Here is a 23,306-nt window from a genome sequence, read left to right as displayed (position 1 = left end):
ATAAAGGGTATTATGTCTAGGAAAGACTTACTAGTAGGTTATGAGTTTTGGATGGATGGAGCACAATCATTTCATGCATTTAATATTAGAAGAGTAGGGTGTCATATAGTGGACATATAGTGTAATTAAGATATGTAGCTAAAAGAGTAAAAAATTAACACATTCATCCCCACTAAAAACAAATTCATTCCCTCTTTCCTCCTGTTGGGCACACAGGAGCCAAGGGCGTGGCACTGCATGCCCTATATCTGGAGAGAAGAGCTATGCGGCTCTCTTTCTAGGCAAATGATGCTACTGTATCAGATGTTCCTGTGAGATTAGCTAGGCTGGGTTATACCCCCCTTCTGTGTTTTCACTGCAGCAGAACAGAAAGCTTATCGTGAATAATATGCCGCATTAGCAAGCTTCAGTTTCAGCTTAGCGCCGCTGCTATTAGAGATGACCTCTGCTGTCTGCCAAAGGACAACATGAGACTCAGACAGAGACCGGGAGGGAACAGGAGACGAGAGCAGGGTTTGATATTAGCAGGACATGGCAGAGCTCTAAAATTACTCTAGAGTTCACCATCTAAAATGATCATCCAGATTTGCAGGATTAGCTCAAGCGCTGCAATTAACACGCCTCCATAACAACAGGAGGCAATACGCTGCACCTAACACACATGCACCAGTCTGCAAATTCCCAACTAGCCCTCAGTTTTTGCAGCACACACAGGATGGGGGTTTGGTGCCTGGTGTGTGTGTGTAAGTTGGAGGGACTGAAAGCAATGGATTGGTGGGCAGCGGGCAGAAGGTGGAAATAGGGAAAGGAGAAGTGCAGTGTTCATGTCTTCGTTTCACTAAGGTACAAACAGCGGGACCATTATTTTACTGACTGTAAAAGCTAATAAAGTTAAAGAGAGTCCTAATCTATTGGCAATACTTTGAAAATTAAGAAATTAATTAATTCAAAATTCATTACAAATTACGTTCACAAACACTTGTATGTTACTTACATTTAAATAGTCATTTTATTATAAAATTACTTCTAACATACTTCAATGGATAGCACAGTGGATAGCACTTGCCACTAACCCTAATGAAACATCAAGATGTTTTTAAAGGGTTAAATGCCAGGGATATACTACATATACATATATGTATATACTTGTTGAGTTTTTATCTTGTTTTCAGATAATATATATATATATATATATATATATATATATATATATATATATATATATATATATATATATATATATATATATATATATATATATATATATATTACACAGTACATATTACATATTACAGTATAAATAGTGAGCATATGAATCTGGTTGGCTAAAAACAATGCTCAGGTGCTGTTTTACACACTAATTTATAGCTTTTAGCCTTAAGCCAATATCTAGCCACTAGTCTCTAGAGTCTGGTGTTAAAACGCAATAAGTGCGACCGAATGAGTCATATAATCGTGTACAAAAGTAACAAACGCACTACATTCTCAGGAAGTGGTTGTTGTGTGTGACCGCGTCACCAGTGGTGGTGTATGTAAATATTAATGATTCAGGCCTATTACAAAACAGTGTTTCATGTAAAAGAATTTGGATTTAACAACTGACCCTTTTTAATTGCATCTCTTGCTTTTGCTGGATTTGCATTTACACTGTATAAAAAGTTTAAAAGTATAAATCCAATTACTTAATTTATTAAACGTATTATAATGTTGGACTACTGATCAAACGGCTTTATTTGGTTTTTTATTTGGCTTTAAGTTCAAAACAGATGATGTTACAGACCTAATTTTTCAGACCTACCATTTACTATTCTTTTTTTGATATTTTGCAGTCTTTTATTAACCCATACCAATGATTGTACAGTACTGTGCAAAGGTTTTAGGCAAAGCAAATTACACTAATCCATTTATCTCCATTTATTGCCTGAAAAAAGCACCACATATGATTTAAACAGATGTAAATAAACATACATACAGTAAAACCTTACAAGCCATTCTCATTTTAACAAAGTATGTTATATTCTGTGAGCCAAGCTGAAGAACAAAGTGTAGTTCCAGACTTTTCCTGGATGCCCTCAGCCAGCATTGTGTATATCTTCAGTTCCATCAGCAGCTCAGCTGATTTACTAAATTTACCAAACCAGTTGTTGATTTGATTTTACTGAGCTAATAAACACTAATAAGCACAGATAAGCTTTTTATTTGCTGAACATTCACACGGGTGCCTACAACATTTGCACAGTACTGTATATAAGGATGGCCGCTGTGGTTTGGTTTCCAAAAACAGTCAAAAATATTTTACTACGAATCTATGATTTGCCAAAGCTTAGCTTTGTTTGCCGCTGAGACTAAAGATACTATTTAACGTTTCAGTTTAACCCCGGTGAAAGAAATAGGATAATATAATACATTTGTTAAAAGCTGTTTATTTACGCTTTATTTACCGACGAAAAAATGCAAAGAACTTTATACAGAGTGTCTGTTCATGAGAACAAAAGCACAATAAGACCACATGATCAATATTAGTTAGAGATGGACCGTTCAGTTTTTTTGTGAACGATTTCGATCGGCTGATCGCCGATACCGATTTTGGGCGGTGCCAAATGCCACATTAATGCCACACAGGTGGTACAGATTTCCCTAATTACATACACTCCTAAGCAAACACTGGTAATTTATGCTGATAGTAAATAAACAGAAAAGTGTTACTGGCCAAAATAAACGCTTTTCAGGAGAGATATAAGTTATGTGTAAATAGCTAAAAGACAACAATATTTATATTTATATGCCAATACAACAGAAATGTGTCCCAACATTAGCCCCCTCACAATCTGTTCTTCGTCAGCTTAGAATACCTTGTATTTACTGTTAATTTATAACTAATAATATAATATTTTATTAAGAACAACAGTAATCTAACGCTCCACCTAGAGCTTCGATTGGGCTAGAAATCCAGCCTGACTCTGATTGCCCCATAAAATGTTAGTTATTACAAGCGGGGACCTGATTTAAACTTTACATTTTTAGTAAGTAACGTTACAGCAATAAAACAGAGCTTTTAACTAAATTCCCAAATAGTTGAAATGAGCGAAATCTGTTTTAATAATGTTAATAAACAGTACAACACGGAAGAAGCCTGTTTTCTTTTATGAAAATGTGAGCGCTGTAAGGACGTGAATATATGCTTACTTATCTAACCAGCCTGTACTGATTTCTGCCTCCAATAACCCTTTCAATAACATCCAACAGCCTTTTTTAGTCTTCAATAGCCTTCAATAGTCTTACCTGGCAACCGCGTTGTTATAATTCTGAGGTAATTCAGAGTGGAAACAAACGAAAACGTCCGCATTTCTAGTAACTCCGTAACTCCTTCTGTTGTTGTAGGCTTGTGAGCTAACTACAGTAACTCCGTTATTCCTGCTGTTGTTAGCTGCTGCTGTTCGCTTGTAAGCTAACGAACTCCGTTATTCCAGCTGTTGTTAGCTGCTGCTGTTAGCTTGTGAGCTAACTAACTCGTTATTCCTGTTGTTAGCTGCTGTTATCTTGTAAGCTAACTATCTCCGTTATTCCTGCTGTTGTTAGCTGCTGCTGTTAGCTTGTAAGCTAACTAACTCCATTATTCCTGCTGTTGTTAGCTGTTGCTATTAAGTTAGCTTGTAAGCTAACTATCTCCGTTATGCTGTTAGCTTGTGAGCTAACGAACTCCGTTATTCCTGCTGTTGTTAGCTGCTACTGTTAGCTTGTGAGCTAACTAACTTCGTTATTCCTGCTGCTGTTAGCTTGTGAGCTAACTAACTCGTTATTCCTGCTGTTGTTAGCTGTTGCTGTTAGCTTGTAAGCTAACTATCTCCGTTATTCCTGCTGTTGTTAGCTGCTGCTGTTAGCTTGTGAGCTAACTAACTCCGTGACTCACTGACTGAGCTGAAAGATGAACTGTAGAGAGCGGTATTATCCGGTTAGGGAGGTTAAAACCTTTATTTTCTTTTCACTGCGAGGCGCATTGTCCTACACATATGAACTGTAAAAACGTCCAGACCATAGACTGTATATAGCTGGACAGAGCATCGTCTCTCAAAAGTGAAGCCACCACAGGTCGGGCGCCCCCTGCTGTTCGGCTGCAGAAAGCTGTATAACCCCACCCACCCCCATAGGTTTCAATGGCAAAACAGACAACTTTTGTTTTTCTAATATACTGTAATTCTACCTCCTTTATTTAAATGCAACAGCTTGTGTAACCTCTACTTATATTGTCAAATTTTTATATTCCCACAGAATTCATTTTTTAAAGCGTTATTCAGCTCTATTTAAAAAGGTGTGGTTATTGTAAAAAAGGCTGGGTTACACCTAGCCAGGGTGGGACCAATGACTGTATGGGCGGGACCAATAACAGACCGTCAGCAGAACCTGCATCATGTTCTTTTTTCCCCTTACGTCAAGCAGAAGACTAGTACTAGTAGTTAGTCAAACGTTTAGCTAGCTAACTGTACTACCGTTATTTTTTATTAGCTAAACTGAATTTAGATTGTTGTATTAATAATGTCGTGTTCTGCTGTTAATTGTTCTAACAGACATTCTGGACAAAGTTCTTTGCAGTTTTTTCGGTAAGTTTGCTGGCTGTTTTTCCCTCCACTCCTGTGTCTGTGTGCATTTTATTTGATTAATTATCAAGATCTTAGGCGAACCATTTAATCTTGGTTGGATTATATAGCTAGCTTAATTTGTTAGCTAACATTAGTGTAGTTATCTAACTAACTGTATTCGCTAGACTCTGTAGAATTAATATTTTTACTTGGTCAGTGGCTTCGCCCGTCACCGGTACGTGCGGCAAGCTGACCCAGATAGCATGAAGGCTCTGCCCGAGATCCGCTGATGTACGGCAGCATTGGCTTAGACTCTGCATAATCCGTGCAGAATTTAGCCAAATGTGCTCAGTTCGTCTCAGCAGCAAAATTAACTGAGCTTCAGTACCGGATTCGTCTCGTTGTTTAAAACAATAACTAGTTCTGGCATTCACTGCCGTTTGGTAATGTTTTTTTTTCGCTGTATTTTATTCACTTCCACTTGCTACATACAGAACTATCATGTGGCTGGGTACACTGTTAATATCCATAACGTGCACGAACTGCACTGTTACTATGAAAATATTAATCTTATTGTGCTGCAGATAAGTTCTCCGCTCGGCTCGACTGGACTCCGCTCGGCTCGGCTCGGCAGACTGTGTGAGCTCTGTGGAGGCAGCCCTCAGGGGCGGGGTTATTTAAATGAGTAGGCTGTCTCTCCACAGTCTTTCTCCCTCCTCTGGTCTCTACTGCGCAGACTCAGGTTCCTGAATCGCCAAAATGGCGGAAGATTTTGGCTTCATTTTCATTGAATGAATGGGAACGGCGACACAGCGATCTTCATATACAGTCTATGGTCCAGACTGACTGAGCTGAGCCTATAGGTTGTGGCAGGTCTGTAGCACTGAGTGGGTAGAGAAGACAGCGGGTCTTCTGCTGCTGCTGCAGCTCCGACTAGTGGTTGGATGAGGAACTGCAGATTCCTGTAAGCGAGCAGTTTCAGTGGCCATCCACACACAGCTCTGCTTAACCCTAAACCCCTGAATCGGACCGGCTAATTCAAAGAATATCGGCCGATCGCCGATACCGTATTTTGGCTGAAAATCGGCCAATACCGATACATAGTCGATCGATCGTTCCATCTCTAACAGTTGTCTGGCCAGTTAACTGACTATTGACTACTGACTACAACTCAGCTACTCCATGTAATAAAGCTTAACTGTTTCACTTAATTTCTAAGTGTGACCTAACGATATAGAAGAATAACATGGGAAATGTTGACTGCCACTTGGCTGCACTGTGACTCACTCTAAAAGCAGTCAAGACTAGAACACTGATAGATACACTGCTTGTAATGGGCCTTTATTGAATAAATTGGTTGATTTATTTGAAAATACCAAGTCTGTACAAAAGGAGCTTCTTTTTAAAAAAAAGAAACTGTAATATAATTACAAGTATTATATTTCTGTCGTTTAGTTCTATTTAGAATTTATTACTGGTGTGTGTGAAGTGGCCATTGCTCTCTTTTGCAGTGCTGTATAGACTGTGAGTAGGCTGTGAGTAGAGCGTGCTGCAGTGTGCTGGTTAGGGGTGAGTGTTAGAGCCAGGAGTAAGCACAGGGAGGAGGAGGAGGAGGGCTGTGGCTGGGTTAAGGTGTGCAAGCAGACAGAGGGAGAGGGGGAAAGTGAGGTCACAGAGGTCAGTAATGTGGTTCAAAAAACAGAGAGACATCTCTCTCTCTTTCTCCCCCTCCCTCTCCCTGTGTGAGAGCCCCATGATCAGAATAGCCTCTGGGCAAGAAGCCAAGCCTGCCCCCCAAAGCCGTACTGAAAACCTGAGGAAGCCAAACACAAACCAGAGTTGTAGAATCCTTCTGGCACCTTCTGAAACTTCCTGGGTGTAGGATAAATAGTCAAACTCTATTTGTCATTTATTTATTATCTCATGGAATGCCGATCTAGGATAAGTTGTGCCCTTTGAATAGATACTGCATGAACTGATCTTCGATCATGTTTTTACTCTAAGATGTTTAATACTGTATATATGTTATATATTATGATTGTATATATACCTACAGAAAGATATGTAAGTACTTATAAAGAGATGTATTGAGTAGGTATAATCAGAAACCTCAAAGTTTGCTCTTTTTTCATGTTATGATTTCATGTTATGATGGCCTACTTTAATGAGCTATAGTCAAGTCTTTAAACGTGCACCACGTAGCTTGATTTACGGTGTGTCAGTGTGTCTTTGCTATCGCAACGACAGGAAAAGTAATAAAAACAATGGATATTCAAAACAGCACCTTTACAGGAGATTTCATCACTTTTATAGGAATCAATGTTAAATTATATTATTTTAGGTAATTTAGGAGAATTTCTATTGGTCCATTCATCAAGAAATCTTCAGACCATGTAAGGGACAGTTGCACCAGGAGTGGCATGAAGTTTTCCAAAAGCAGTGTGTAAGACTGGTGGAGGAGAACATGCCAAGATGCATGAATAAAAAACAGGATTATTCAACCAAATATTGATTTCTGAACTCTATATAACTTTATGAATATGAACTTGTTTTCTTTTCTGAACATAATGAAACACTAAAGGATTCTTAAACACTGGTTGTGTTGGGCTGTTTATGGTTTCAGCTGGATGCGTGTACTGTATGTGTGTGCTGTGCATGTGTGTGCTAAGCGTGGGGGTGGGGCTGGGGCTGCAGGTCGATCTTGACCCAGGCACTGATCGCATGGCACAAACCTGCGGCTGGAGGCGGGGCCCGGCGCGGAGAGCACAACGCAAGCTCTGACGAGTAAAAAAAGAGAGCAGACATCAGAACACCTCTGCTCTCTCACGCTGAACATACAGAACAGACATTCTCACGACTTACACTCACACATACACACACACGCATTCACACCTCTCACCACCATGCTCACTGCCAAAGGGAAGGAAATACTAGTGAGGTCTTTCGGGGATATTTTAACAGCCTACCTCCCACAAAGCTCTAACAACAGCAGGTCAACTTTTTCCAAAAAAACCTGCAAATCTGCACACGGTATATTTACACTCATCATCATAATCATCAAAAAAAAAAAAAATAGTTGCACTCAGAAGGAATCAAGGAATCAACCAACAGTAATGAAATTTGAATCATATTAGTGGCTAATGCTAGTAACACATTCAGAAATATGTTTTTGTGGTGTTTATACACTGCCTGGCCACAAAAGTCTTCACCTGGATTCAACTAAGTAAATGATGTGGGGTTGGTGCTGCATTTGGTCAGGTCTGGGTTCAGCAACAGTATGTGCTGAAAGAATGAGGTCAGCTGACTACCTGAATATACTGAATATAGACCAGGTTATTCCATCAATGGATTTTTTCTTCCCTGATGGCACGGCCATATTGCAAGATGACAATGCCAGGATTCATGGGGCTGGAATTGTGAAAGAGTGATTCAGGGAGCATGAGATCATCATTTTCACACATTGATTAGTCACTATTAAGAAGCTTTGGGATGTGCTGGAGAAGGCTTTGTGCAGAGGTCAGACTCTACCATCATCAATGCTGCAAGATCTTGGTGAAAAATTAATGTAACACTGGATTGAAATAAATCTTGTGACATTGCAGAAGCTTATTGAAAAAATGCTTCAGTGAATGCGTGCTGCAATTGAATCTAAAGGCTGTCCAACTAAATATTAGAATGTGTGAACTTTTTTTATTGGTCAGGCAGTGTATTTTTCTATAGATAACAGCAGGTCCTGCAACTAGTTGCCCACTTCATAACACACGTTGGTGCGCTATTTCAACAGGACAATGACTGTCCACTTATTGCTGCCTTCTCAATAGCCTGCCTTGAAGACACATGAAGATGGTATGCTATTTCTAGCTAATGCACCTGTTAATATATAATATGCATGGGGTGGAATATTGGAGGACACCATTAGGAACCTCTTCAAATACATGTTGGGATGTCTGGCACTTCTGTATATGTAGCTCGTTAAAAAAACAAGACCAAGATTAAAAAAATATATTTATTCTTTCTGTATATATACATATATATATGTATGTGTTCCCTATTTCCTGGTTTGTATATTTATATATATCCTACGTGTTATTTTGTTATCTGTCGTACTTTGTGTTTAACCCTCAGTCTCTTTGTTTGACCTTGCTTTAATTTTTGATTGTTAATAGTTACAGCCACAGTTCTGCTATGTTTGTGTATGTTTTTGGTTTGTTTGTTTCTTTGTTTGTTTTCTTTTTGCTTCTTTGTTTGTTTGACCTTGTTAGTTCTTTGTTTGTTTTATAGTCTTTGTGTTTGTTTTTTTATTGTTTCAGTTTTTGTTCTTTGTTTGTTTTTGTAATGTCTAAAAATAAAGCCAACTTCTTTAAAGGCTTCTTTACACCTTCCTTCTGAATGGCATTGCAATCCGACACTCACTCACATACTTCTAGATGCAACTATTTCCTTGGCGATGAGTGTAATATATTGTATTAGGATTTGTTATATGTTTATGAATATAAATATCTACAGGATGACTCAGACTCTTCAGTAATGCAGCCACTGAGAATTGGATCGATTCCTAGTCTTTTCAGACCATAGGCTAACAAGTGGCTGGCGAGACTGAAGCATCTGTTTTCCTTGACTTCATCAGGATCCACACAGATGAGTCAGTATCTCTAAACCTGGAGCAGCAGCCAAAACACAAGCCAGATTAATCAAACGTGGCAGATACGGGAAAAAAAATAAAAAATAAAACCAAAACAAAGCGTCCAGAGGCGACAATGCTACTCTGTACAGATTGGGAAGGACTGAAAGTGTACAGGGCCGGGATTGCCCCCAAAACGTCTGAATGAGTCGCGCTCCTGTCCTGCCCTGGGGCTATGGATGACCTCTGAGTGGATTAGGGAATTAAGAGTCACTGTAACTTCTGGCCACTGTGATTGGCCAGAGAAGCTGTCAGACACTCACCCTCAGGTCGGTACTGGGCGATGATGGTGACCGTCTGTCCCGCCCCCTTAAGCGCGGCTGCAGCCTGCTCGTGAGTGGCCCCTCGCAGATCAATGCCATTAACCTGCAAAAGACAATAATCTTTAATTAAACCATATCATAATAATGGTATAAGTATGTATTAAAGTGTGTTATACAACAGGTAGTTCCGACCTCACAATCTGATTGGTTGAGAAGTGTTCTAACCATGCTGATATTTGTGATAACAGCACAGCATTCTCACACTAAGTCTGTATCACTCAACATTTTTGAATCATAGCACAGGTTAGCGCTTAGCCAAGCCATGCTTACACATAGCCCACTGCACTGGCTCATTTTTTTGTGGGGAATAAAAAGAAAGAAAATTCATGAGATACCTCGGCCGCAGTCTGATAGCCAGAACGGTAACCAGCCAGGCTAGGCTAGGCTAGAGCTAACCTTTCCACAGTCCTCCAGGCACAGCTAGACTGTCAGCTAGCTAACCAACCAACACCACCACCCAGCAAACAGGCAGAAATGCTCACAAATGCACAGTTTTCACACGAAGACAACTTTGCGGAGCAGGAGATAAGAGTTTTAGCATTATTTTGATGTCCTAATGTTTACCAACCCCCTTAACCCCCAAATTTTTATTTTAAGCTAACTTTTGTGGTGTTACCCTGTGTAAACCAGTAGTTAAGATTTGTAGTTAAAAGTTCTGTTGCAGTTCACGTGTTGTGGAACTACTTTTCGGCGGAAAGCACATTCCGTATTAAAAGAGAATTGACTTTGGGTGTAGTAAAACATGATAAAAAGCACAGTGATGGCGGCGCCAGAAGTTACAACGAAGAAGCACTATGGGATGTAAACAGTGTTTTTTAACAAGCTTCTTGTGCACTTTTAAAGTGATTAATACATCAAATTAAATGTCAGGGCTCTGCGGATTTTACCAAGGAGGTGTGGAGCTACTTTGAGCCTGGATAAAGCTGTAAAAAGCAATTTATTGGGGCAAAATGAGTTGTACAGAGTGCTGGGCACAAAATAGCTAGATCTCGAAGAGCGGTGGTAGGCTAATCAGAAAGGTAAGTATCATTTTTTTTACTACACCCAACGTTAATGTAACACCAGAGTTCTCCTTTACAGGCTATATACTTTATAAATGTTTTGAGGGTCTTTTAATTTTCTTTATTTATTTTGAAAAAAATAAACTGTTGTATAAAAGCAATAGAACACTCAAGGTCGTGTGTTATCCTAAATAACATCACAATAACACACTTCCTCTCGTGTTCTATCGCTTTAAATAACAATAATAGATTAGGCATTTATGGGTTCCAGCTATTATGGGGTTGGGGGTCCCTGCCAGGAATGGGGGAGAATGGAGACTGGAAGCTTGAGGGTAGGGAAAGTCACACTGCGGCAGGTTGTTGGCATACACCATGTGGCAGAGTCATACTGTTATAAAGGGCTCATAATAGGATCCTACAGAGCACTAACTCGACTCACTGCGGGGAAGGCTGGCAGAGAATGTGTGCGTGTGTGTGTGTGTGTGTTTGTGTGTGTAAGTGCATGCATCAGCATGCATGTGCTCAGGCGTGTGTGAGTAAGGGTGCGTGGCATAACCTACTGTGAGCCCTGGCTCATGCCGCCTTTCCTGTACTTGTGTGTGAGTATGTGTATGTGTGTGAGTGTGTGTGTGAATGTCTTCAGTATGCCCTGTGTACTAAGACTCATTTGACAGGGTGAACTCAGGAGGCAGACCAGAGTTATTCTTAGACTCCAAATCAGGCCATCACACCATTATTTTTCTACAGATATTCCTTCCTCTCTCCCTCCCTTTCTCTCTCATAGCCCATGCTTTTCCTTATTCCTCTACTTTTCCTCTCTCTTTCATTTTCCATTCAGTTTCTCTCCACCACTTCTTTTTGTTTTTGTGACTCAAGCACTCACTTATTCTTCTGCTCTTTCAGTCTCTTTCTTTACCTACATTTATACAGAACATTCCCCATGTTCTGTCCATTCTTTAACTTTTTTTCCCTTCCAGTAGGGTTTTTCCTTTCCTAATTTTTATTTCATTTTTTCCTACTTCAAATTCCATAACTCTCCTGAGTCTTTTCATTCAGTATCTCTCTGCTTCTCCCCTTATATTTTATTAACTCTTCTCTTCTTCCTAATCCAAGCCATTTCTTTCCTACTCCAAATTCCATAACTCTCCTAAGTCTTTTCCTTCAGTCTATCTCTGTTTTTCCCCCTTATATTTCATTGTCTCTTCCCTTCTCCTCTTTCCTCCAGCCTCTCTCTACCTGCTTTTCCTAATTCTGTCTTTTCCTCCAGTCTCCTTCCACTTGTTTCTCCTTGCCCCCCACTCTTCATTCCCCTTCCCCTTCACTTTTCCTAATCCTGTCTTCTTGTCCAGTCTCTCTATACCTTTTATTTCCTTTCTTCTTTCCATTTCCCTTACTTAGTCTCTACCTGCTTTTTTCTTGTCTGTTTCTTCTTCTCATTTTTCTTCAGTCTTCACCTGTTGCTTCCTGTTTCCCATTCTCCCATCCCTTTACTCCTTTCTTAATTTCTCATTTTTTCCCCTGTCTTTGCATCTGTCCTCTTGTTTATTCTTTATTCTATCTTCATTTTATTCTACAATCTCTTTCTACATTTTCCATTGTACCCCATTTTCACATCACCCTTTCTCCCTTCCAGTACTTCCCTTTTCTTCATTTCTTAATACTCCCCTCTTTCTGCATCTTTTCCTCCCTTGTTCCTTCTCTCTCTCCCTCTCCATCATCATCATCATACACAATTACACTCAAGCTGATCTAAACTGAAGCCTCAGTGACTGGCATCGACCAGACTGAGGGCACCTCATTAGAACGCACAGGCTGAACAGGACTGATTGCGAGTGGGATAATGATCAAGCTCATCTGATTTGGAGTGGTCCGGGGACTCGGAGTGTCTGATTATGAACGAAACAAGAACTGAAGGTGTCTGATTAGGGGTGATTTGTGGCGTTCCACAATTAGATTTCCTCCCTACAGATAGACACTGATGATAAGGCCCTGATGAGGCCTAATGATGAGTTAAGCTGCAGGAGTTCAGGCTGAAGGGCTTCACTTCTAGCAGTGCGGAGTTCTTATGTTTGTGACTGAGAAATTAGAAACACAGAGTTAATTAGCCCTCTGGCCGAGATTCATCCAGAGTGACTCACAGTGGTTTCATTTCATGCATCCACTCCAGAATTCATGCCATGCTACTTATGATGCCATCTTAATTATTTTATGACCTTCTGGAAAACTTTTTATTCCTTTGTTTTATTAGTAAGTAACGTTTCTGATCATGGAGATAATGTGTTTGTATTGATTCAAATGGTCTGGTGGCACCCTCTGCTGTTAAAGAGAGGAACTACATTTATATAGACTAACATAACTACGAATATCTACAGTATAAGAATATAAACAGCATACAATAAATATAATTTGTGGATCATGTTGATTTGTGTGAGCGTGTGATTACATAGATAAAAACTGACTGAAGAAACAAGCCTTTTTTTCAAAAAGAAGTGCTTACCTGTAATGTGCTTTATATAAAAGCTACATCATTTAATTGCAACTCTTTTTGTATGTTGGCAACAAATACACTGAATTACAACCCCAGTGTGCAAATACATGTTAATAAATACAGAATGTAAAGGTTTCCCACTCTCAAAACCTCACATTTTATGAACAAGAGAACATTATCAGATGCTTAAAGTTTTACTGTGTAGACGTTTGGAAGTAGAACATGATGGCAGGAATCCCATATCTCAAAAAAGTAACAGGGAGAGGGCCATATCTACCACTGTACCCTGTAGCACCATTTATTCTGTTTTTTATCAATAGTCTTCAAACATCTGGGAAGTGAGGAGTTGGCTGAAGAGCTGTTTAAAAATACATTAGCAATTCTTTTTTGATGCATGATTCTAAAGGCAATGCTGGATCATTAATATCATGGTATTTACTCTTGGTGAAAGTTCTGGGCAACAGGCCGGCCAAGTTTAGCACCCAGACTCTTCTTTTGCAAAGCCATACTGCTGTGAAGGATTAGTATGTGGTTAACACTAAGGATTAGTATGTGGTCTTGCTAAAATATGCAAGTGGTGGATAAACTGAAATGTTTTAAAACATCATTGATAGTTGATAGTGCCTTTCCTTCATCACATTTTCTCCCCAATTTACACGGCCAACTACCCAACTTACTCATTAGGACTCCTGATCATAGTGGCAGCAGTTTGCCCGCTGGAGCACTCAGGGCCCCATCATGCCTTTTTTTATACAGTGCCACCTGAGGGCCCAAAGATCACAAGCCTTCGATAGTGACAGTCAGTCCCTTGAGTACAGGGATTCCCGCAGATTCACACTCTCTCTCTCTGCCACTTATCCACTTATCCTTCCCCTTCTCAATCCATCCCTTTCTTCCACTGTACACGCTTTACCCAGACACTCTATTCCTATTTGACATATGGCTGTTTATTTGCATGTTTAGGCAGAACACTTCTGTGTTACTTTTGTGTTCATAGAAAACTGTTTTGGAAGTTTTCCTAAACCCATGCTGTGATTACCAGTACAGAATAATGCCTATTTTTAATACAGTGCCACCTGAGGGCCCAAAGATCTCTTTTTATTCCCAGTCATGTGATTTCATTGCAAATTGTTCCTGTAGCTATTATCACTTACTTTCCTAGCTTTTTGTTGCTTGTGTCCCAAAGTCTTTTGGGATGCTTTATTGCCATTAGGTTCTAAGTTAGTTAATATTTTTTACTTTCAACATCTGATATATGTTCTATGTTCTACTGCGAATAAAATATGGGTCTGTGAGATTTGTCAACTATTGCATTCTGTTATTATATTCTATTATTTACTCTTTATACAGCATACTAACTTTTTTGGAATTATAGATAAGGTTCATATTTGTGTCTGAGTGTTTTTTTGGTACAAAAAGTTTATCTACATATTTATCTACACATTTTTTTAAACTGAAAGAACATAAATGACTAAGGATATATAGAGGTCGGTTTTAGCATTCGGCTTTAAAAAAAGACATACAATTGGACTTATTGCACTTTTTACATACAATTATTTACTTATTTGAATCCATAGTTCCTTTGCTGCTGTTTTTTATCATAAATTTGTTAAGCCAGATGTCCTTCAGATTGGATGGAAAATTAATGACAAACCGACCTAGAAATGGTCTAAAATTAACCACATTTTCCCTTATGAGTCACTCTTCCACCAGCAAACATGCAATTTAGGTATAAATTAACTTGTGACCAAATATATATATATTTATGTATTTACTATAGAGAGAGAGACAGTAGCAGTCAATCAAACCTAACCATGTCAGAACCTCAGGTTTGGGTCTCTATGCCCTTGTGAATCACGGGTGTGTCTGTGGCGTACATCATATATCTGTGTGTCTGTGGGTGTATAAGTGTAAGTGTGTGTGTTTTTTGGGGAAAGGAACTTACAGACAGGATCTGATCTCCTCTCCGTAGCTCTCCGCTGAGATCTGCCGGACCCCCAGCCAGGATGAAGGACACAAAGATCCCCTCGCCATCCTCGCCGCCCACGATGTTGAAGCCCAGGCCGGTGGAGCCTTTGTGCAGCACGATCTTCCTGGGTTCCCTGTACATACAGGTCCAATAGTACATTAGTTCAGAGTCCGTGGGGCTCAGCATCTCTCCTGACACACGCTGTCCTACAACAGTGTACACACACACACACACTCACACACAATTGCGCACGGGAGGCGTGCACACACTCACACACTCAGGCACCAAACACACTCAGGCCGGCCGGACAGACTGGCTCTCTCTCTGGCAGTCTAGCGTACGCTTCAGCACAATGGCTGATGCCCAATAGGGGACTGCTCTACTTACACAGTATTTGTCCCAATTCTGACTGGTTTCCTGGAGACGGAGATGGGGCACGCTGCTCACACACACACACACACACACATTTACAACGAAAGGCACATAAAACCCATGTACCATTCTACCTCAGAGCCACACACACACACACACACACTTTATTCAGTGGGTCATAGAACAATCTAGAAGTTTGGAGACACCTGCTTCACTTCAACCACACTTCTGTTCCCAGACAAAACAAAGAACTGCAATAAGGTCGCAATATGCATGTTTAAAAAATTAGGTCCTTTTTAGGATGTTCCGTTTAAATCAAATCAAATAAATGGGCCCAAAACAGCTGTTAGTGTTAGTGTGTGTTGTGCTGGATCGAGTAGATCAGACACAGCAATGCTGCTGGAGTTTTTAAAGACCTCACAGTAAGGGTGGTACCTATTATGTTTATGTTATTCAGATAATCCTATACTATTTACAATATTTCTCTACAGGGAGTCTTGTATGCAATAATTAGAAGGGGGGAATAAGTCATGGGACAGCAATATGTAAACTATTTTTGAAGTGTAACCTCAGGGGATGGCCTGGGAAGATAAGTTGTGAGGTGCTATCTTGTAAGTGAGGCTAATCACTGTTCATGGCAAGGTGACACAGTTATCAGAGTTTAAGGGGGGCACGTTTATACTTTCGAAGATAGATTCACGTGTACGAATATAGTGCTATGCTCAAATTATTGCAAACATTTAAACAGATTTTACCTTTCATTCAAATTATTATTTTGGTTCATATCAGTTTAATATAACATTTTCATCAAATGAAAAAAAAAATCCACTGTATGTAAGATAGAAATACTGGAAATGTCTTTATACAGTAATTGGAATTTGTAAAGCACCAGTGATTGCTACTGCCCATTATAACCACTAGATGGCAGCAACTATAAGATTGGTCCTTCACTGCGTATAAGACTCCTGTGGTCGCCAACTCATGTTCACTACATCAACTGTTACAACTTTAGCAGCGACCTAATCAGCCCTTATTGATCCATCTATTCTTTACTACAAAAGTACCTAATTAACTCTGTTACATTTGAGTTGTTATACCATGATAACCACTCTTATATCATACAACCTACACTTACACCATACAAACTACATTACACCACGATAACCACCACTTAAAGCATACAAGCCATACTTATACCATACAAACCACACATATACCATACAAACCACACTTTTCCCATGGTAACCACCCTTATGTCATTTAAACCACACTTACACAATAATAACCACCCCTTATACCATACAAGCCATACTTATACCATACAGACCACTCCTTATACTATACAATCTACACATATACTACACAAACCACACTTATACCGCTATAACAGACATTATGTCACATAAACTATATGTATACAATGAAAACCACCATCATACCATACAAACCACAAATATATCATGAAGACAACACTTGAATATCACCTTTACATTATGTAAACAATAAATTCCGCTTTAAATCAGTGTAAATGCTAAACTCAACTCAAACTCCAGAACTTCTTAAACAGGGGTGTCCAAACTGCGTCCCGTTTCTTTCTTTGGAGTGGCCCGCGAGGTATTTTAGAAATAAAATGCAAGAGTGGCATGAAAAGTGGCGAGAGTGCTCAGTTGTAGCCCAAAAAGGGACCAAAGAGTCTAAAAGAAGCGAAGAGTGCTCAGTTGTAGCGCAGAAAACGGGCCAAAGAGTCTAAAAGCAGCGAGAGTGCGCAGTTGTGGTGCAGCACACGAGCCAATGAGTCTAAAAGCATTGAGTGTGTTCAGTTGTAGCGCAAAAAAGGGTCAAAGAGTCTAAAATCGTCGAGAGTGCTCAGTTGTAGAGCAGAAAATGGTCCAAAGAGTTTAAAAGGGGCGAGAGTATTAATTTGTAGTGTAGAAAATGGACCAAAGAGTCTAAAAGGGGCGAGAGTGCTCAGTTGTAGCTCAAAAAAGGGCCAAAGAGTCTAAAAGCGGCGAGAGTGCTCAGTTGTAGCGTAAAAAAGGGCCAAAGAGTCTAAAATCGGCATGAGTGCTCAGTTGTAGCGCAGAAAACGGACCAAAGAGTCTAAAAGCATCGAGACTGCTCAGTTGTAGTGCAGAAAACAGATCAAAGAGTCTAAAAGCGGTGAGAGTGCTCAGTTGTAGCGCAGAAAACGGGCCAAAGAGTTAAAAAGCCATGAAAGTGTGTTAGCAGTAAAACAGCCGGTTCCTCTTTCAGAGGCTGTATGTGTGACGTAAGTATGTAAAGACACGTGGCTAAAAGCGACCCGACACCCCAGTTTTCAGAATGAATATATATTATGCTTAGTAGGGATGCTCGTACCAGCACACTGGTACCATTAAACACAATATTTTATCCCTTCTCCACTCAGAAATGGTCCTGCTTTTAATTTAGAAACAAAATAATACAAACTGCCGCTTTAATGTTCCTTAGCTTTTGGGAGACCATGGCAACTCCAAAGAATCGAAAAATGGACAGCAAATGCAGAAAATTTCAGACTTGTTGATAAAAATGCTATTTTTAGAGGGAAGTGTGTATGTTTTATTTGTCAGGAATTAGTTGCTGTAATGAAGTGAGTATAATATTAAGAGACATTATGAAAAATCGTAGTTTACACAACAATGTCAAAGATAGATAAAGATAGTAACTCAAGTAAAATAGTGTGTAAATTATAGTAATCAAGAAATGTATTATTATAAGTGGTATATTTCATTTGTTTTTCATTATATTTGTTTTATTACAGAATCTGTGGACTGTGACTGCACATATATTTCTCCTTCTGGCCCCCAACAAAAAAAGTTTGGACACACCTGTTCTAAAAGTTTGTTCACTTGCCCTGATAAATGCCGTCTACTGCAGTAAAGTTCTGGATTGTGGCTGTGATAACTCAAAACAACATTAAACTCTCTCTCTCTCTCTCTCTCTCTTCTTCTCTCCCTGACTCCCTTTTTGTCTCTCGCTGAGGTACAATGTCCTCCTCTGGCCAGCTGCCTCACCTTCTACAGCACAACACTGATACAGGCAGACACCTCCCTCCTCTACAGCAGCCCCAGGAATTCCAATAAGCTCCTACCTGCCTCCTACTGCCTGCTTCAGCATCTATTTCCCTCTCTGCGTTCGTTTATTTACCCACATTTATCACTGTGAAACCTCATTCCAAATGGGAAAACAAACAAAACAGATTGCACTCGCTTTAAATTCTAAAAGCCTCAGTCGCTCGCTAATGCCTGCTGAAAAGCAGCGTAGATTACACTGCCTCCACCTCGTTACACATGCAGACCCACACACCCCTCGCCCTCCAGCTATTTATTTACTGTCAGCTTCCATCCACGCCAGCAGTAAAATCACGAAAATGTAAATAGCACTGAAGTGTCACACGACAGGACATGTGCAGACAGATCTGTTAATGCAACGCATTACTGGTTTTCTTTTCTTCTTAGCATTTATTTCCAATGTTACCCAATCATATGAGTTCATGTGAAGTCCACCTATCACTAGTAATGCCTTTACACAAGGTATGTAAAGAGTAAGACCAGCCAAACACCTCCTCTTTTCAGCTGTTGCTGATAATAAATATAATTGAAAAGCCAGTACACTTGAAGGGAATTAGGATATACCTTCCCAGCTAAAATAGAACATTATAAGAACATTTGGAAAAGGTTCCAGGAAGATTAGCTTGTAAATTTACAAAAATATATAGTTTCAGAAATGTTCTGAAAATGTGTAACTTAAGTGGTTTCAGTGGCGTGCACTGAATATAGTGGGTACCCCTTCTCCAACCACCCGCCCTGACCCCCACCACCACCAAACGAACGACCGACACATTGATAAATACAACAATAACTATATATTCTCTGTCTTGACTGAGTTATATGAACTTAATACACATAAAAGGCCCACAGATACAGTTACAAACCACAAAAGTATACAATAGACCCAACAATCAATGCTTATTGTTCCTACAAGTACAGCTGTTCAACAATTATCACTAATTTGTATGCCTATACAGGACGCCAAAGCAGCCAAAACATTAAGTACACATAAAACTCACCAGTCAGGCAGCCTATTACTTAGTTTCACGTTGAAGGGCAGACTTTAAAAGGGCTTTTTAATAAATATGATACAATATCTGTCTTTTTTCCATAATAGTTAGCTAAATATTTAATAATCCAGCATGCGCGCTCCCTTTTACGACGAATCAACGCACATAGCGTAACCCCTTCATCCGAGCGCAGAGAAGGGGCTAGACAGCCATAGCCCCGCCCCCGCTGGGAAAACCATGAATCTGATTGTTAGATTGTCCTATGACTTTGCTAATAGATTCATTACTACACCCTTCTCAAAATCAGGAGAAGGGGCACACAGTCACGTGGGGCAGAAGCCATTTTAAAAAGCTTTGATTGGTTAGAACAGCTGTCCGTCAGATAAAAGTCCTGTAGCAACTGTAAAACACAGACTAATGCTTTGAATTAGTTGCTGTTTTTTAATTTTAGTTAATTTATAAAATAAATGCTTACACTTACAATAATTATATTATATACTTCCTAATAAAAAAATATGTAATTATTTACATGCACTCTTGTCACCCCTTCTCTGAAGGGTTAGAAGGGCCTTACTACACACCACTGAACGGTTTGCATCAAAACGTTATTAGAATATTTCTCAAATAACAATCCCATCTAGACGAAAAAGTGAAAAACATTTGACAAACAACTTGAGGAGTAAAAAACAACTTAACAGATGAGCATTCTAAGAATGCTAACTGTAACATTCAGTAAAAGTTCTACCAACCACAAATTGTTAGCTTAGTTCAACCAACCCCTGAGCGCAAGGCCAATTGTGCTCTCTTAGACTCCGGCTGCTGATGGTGAACTAGCACGATCCAGTATTTGATACAACGATCCTCAAATGATTGTGCCCAGGTTCACACTACACGAGTTTAGGCCAGTTTTTCAGTCGCTGACAGTTTTTCGTTTATCAAAAAACTCTGCTCGGAGGGAAATCAGGGATCACTCGGCGCTCGCGCTGTGACGTAGTGTGAACTACTGAAACCACTGTCGCTAACAACATGTTTATTATCTGGCTCAGTCGGCGACTAGACGGCAGGATCAGCGGCTACAAACAGCCAATTAGATCTCCAAAACACACCAGAGCTGTTTATGGAGAGTCTGACCACCCTACCATTACCCCTGTTATATCAGTAAATGACTCTAGAGGGAGCCCGTGAGTGAGTCCTCTATGAATAGGGGTGAAAGAGTTAAAAGCTAAAAACTTTAAATTAAAAATAATTATGAACTACTTGTTCTGAATATATATTTTTTAATTTTATAAAGCAGAATAATGTATTTTACCAAAAAAAGAAATCATGTCTGTACATTTCAGTTTATTTAAAAAAAAAAACTAGCATTACTCCTTCTGTGAGCTGATTGGTTGGCGAGCTGATCCTGGAGATACAGGTAGAGCATGTTTGAAAAGGCGTATAACTGTAGTTTAAAATAATAAAAAATAATGTCTCCGGTACTGAAACATTTAACATAGTTCTGTGGACATAAGTACATATTTCAATATAAAACTTATCAGACATTTATAAACTCTGATTTTGCTCAGTTGCTTCATATGAACCTGTTCATGTTGGACTCATTGCGAGTGGGTATTCTTCGCTATACAGATCCTCTAGCATGACATCGCTAGTTTTCTTGTGCGTTTAGTTCAGGTGTGTTTTCGTGACGAAACGTGTTTCTGAAGAGCAGCCAGGTGAGTCGGCGATTTCAAATGGTAAAAAAAAACGTGTAATTTGTGACCCCGTGTCTCTGATCAGTCATGTAGTGTAAAAGTCTCAACAACTGAAGGACTCAGGTTTACAGCACAACCAGTCGTGTAGTCGGAACCTGGCATTAGTCGCCTTCAGTCGTCCCTTCATTAGAAACAAGCCAATCAGGACTCAAAGGAATCAATGTGCGCATGCTATTTTTCTACATCTTAGATTGGCTTGTGGCTTTTTTTTAAATCCAGGAGCCAATGAGCAAGTTATTTTTCTAGAGTTCTCTGTGAATACTATATTGTTGCTTTTTAAAAGAAAGGCAAAAGCTGAAGTTGGACACACTGTTTTTTTATGCAGCATTACCTGGCTGATTTGTGAGTTAATGCTATTTACAACATGTAATCAACAGTAGGATATCAAATAATAATGTACATTCCTTCTAATAGTAATGTCATTTTTTAAAATCGATAAGCAATGTATTAGAAATTCTCTTGCTTTCTGTAGTGTATGAACATTGTGCTTAAGCTGACACTTTGTTACACTGATGCGTCTGTGTTTGCTTATTTTATCTATTTTTATCATTTTTATATTTTTTATATATTTTCTGTAATCTGTAAAGCACTTTGTGAGTTGCTCTGCAAAAGTGCTATATAAATAAAGATTACTTACTTACTTACTTACATTTAAAAAAAGCTGGAAACAACCCACATAAATACAACCAAGTCACCCAACATGCACTTTAAAACTTCCTGTAATTAACTAATATTTAACACAGTAGCCAATTTTTACACACTATTTGTCTAAAGCTTGCATTGGCTAGAATATTTAAACAGAAGTGGCAATAAACATACCGGTACATTGTTTTTGCTGTGCTCAGATTGGCTGGCAATCAATAAAACAGAAGCCAATAAACAAATGAGCTAGAAGTGGATCTAGTTGTTTATAACAAAATAACAAAGGCAACCATTGTCTGATATATAATGCCAAAATCAATATAAGTGTTTGGTTTAAAACATTACAAAATCACAAAAAGCTTGACAGTCAATTTGTCTGACTGTAAAATTGTAAAATGGACACAAGGGGGAGCTCCAACACCGCTCCACATCAGCCAGACTGACAGAACTAACTACAGCATGCATGATTACTGTGTGCGTGCTAAATTTCTGTATGCGTGCTTGATTATTGGACGATTAATCAGCAGGCTGCTATATTTTATGTTTGCTTATATTGGCTAATATTTGCTTAATTGTTGGCATACTTTTTCTTTCAGTAGTATTGAAAAGCTTAGCAAACTTAACAGGTTCAGAAATCATACAGTAAAGAAATGCCAATATGAGTTACCATAGAGAAAAATAAACAATAGATATTTGGAATGACACATATGACACACATATTTTCAAATTATTAATATTTTATTATTCTAACTTTTTGTTAATTTAATTGTATTGATTTCATTTTGAATCTTATGATCTAAGTTCATTATTATTATTTTTTTATTATTTTTTATCACTCTTATTTTAATTTGCTTTTACTAGTATTCTTTTTTTTTCTTAATTTTTGGTCATTTTATTTAGATTTTCCTATTATATATACAGCTCTGGAAAAAAAAATAAGAGACCACTTCAATTTCTGAAACAGTTTCTCAGATTTTGCTCTTTATAGGTATATGTTTGAATAAAATCAACATTGTTGTTTTATTCTATAAACTACAGACAATAATTCTCCCAAATTCCAAATAAAAATATTGCATTTACTTGCAGAAAATGAGAAATGGCTAAAATAACAAAAAGACGCAGAGCTCAAATAATGCAAAGATTTGGTGGAATAAACCTGTTTTTTAGTCACAGTTTTCATGCATCTTGGCATGATCTCCTCCACCAGTCTTACACACTGCTTTTGGATAACCTTATGCCGCTCCTGGTGAAAAATTCAAGCAGTTCAGCTTGGTTTGATGGCTTGTGATCATCCATCTTCCTCTTGATTAGACGTTTTCAATTTGGTAAAATCAAAGAAGCTTATTATTTTAAGTGGTCTCTTATTTTTGCCAGAGTTGTATATTTTATTAATCTATATTAAATGTATTTATTTAAAATGTGTA

General features: G+C 38.8%; 1 protein-coding gene and 1 long non-coding RNA gene across 31 annotated transcripts in view; one reads left to right on the top strand and one right to left on the bottom strand.

Moving 5' to 3' along the window:
- dlg2 (discs, large homolog 2 (Drosophila)) overlaps positions 1 to 23,306 on the bottom strand; it is a 440,002-nt gene that overhangs the window by 55,593 nt on the left and 361,103 nt on the right. For 19 of the 30 annotated variants that reach the window (XM_049468833.1, XM_049468837.1, XM_049468835.1 and 16 more), the window contains 3 exons: positions 15,016 to 15,172; positions 9,522 to 9,624; positions 7,310 to 7,354 (listed from right to left, as the gene is read on the bottom strand). In XM_049468833.1, the coding sequence (XP_049324790.1) occupies positions 7,310 to 7,354; positions 9,522 to 9,624; positions 15,016 to 15,172 (305 nt within the window). The remainder of the gene's footprint in view (positions 1 to 7,309; positions 7,355 to 9,521; positions 9,625 to 15,015; positions 15,173 to 23,306) is intronic. The other 11 variants (XM_049468836.1, XM_049468844.1, XM_049468855.1 and 8 more) reach the window with 1 other exon arrangement.
- LOC125784864 (uncharacterized) lies at positions 387 to 18,367 on the top strand. Its single transcript, XR_007427460.1, has 3 exons — positions 387 to 843; positions 15,043 to 15,184; positions 18,191 to 18,367. It is a non-coding gene; the product is annotated as an uncharacterized LOC125784864 (long non-coding RNA).

Source organism: Astyanax mexicanus, chromosome 20, assembly GCF_023375975.1.
Source record: "Astyanax mexicanus isolate ESR-SI-001 chromosome 20, AstMex3_surface, whole genome shotgun sequence".
NCBI lineage: Eukaryota > Metazoa > Chordata > Actinopteri > Characiformes > Acestrorhamphidae > Astyanax > Astyanax mexicanus.
This window is presented reverse-complemented; position numbering and strand designations above follow the sequence as displayed.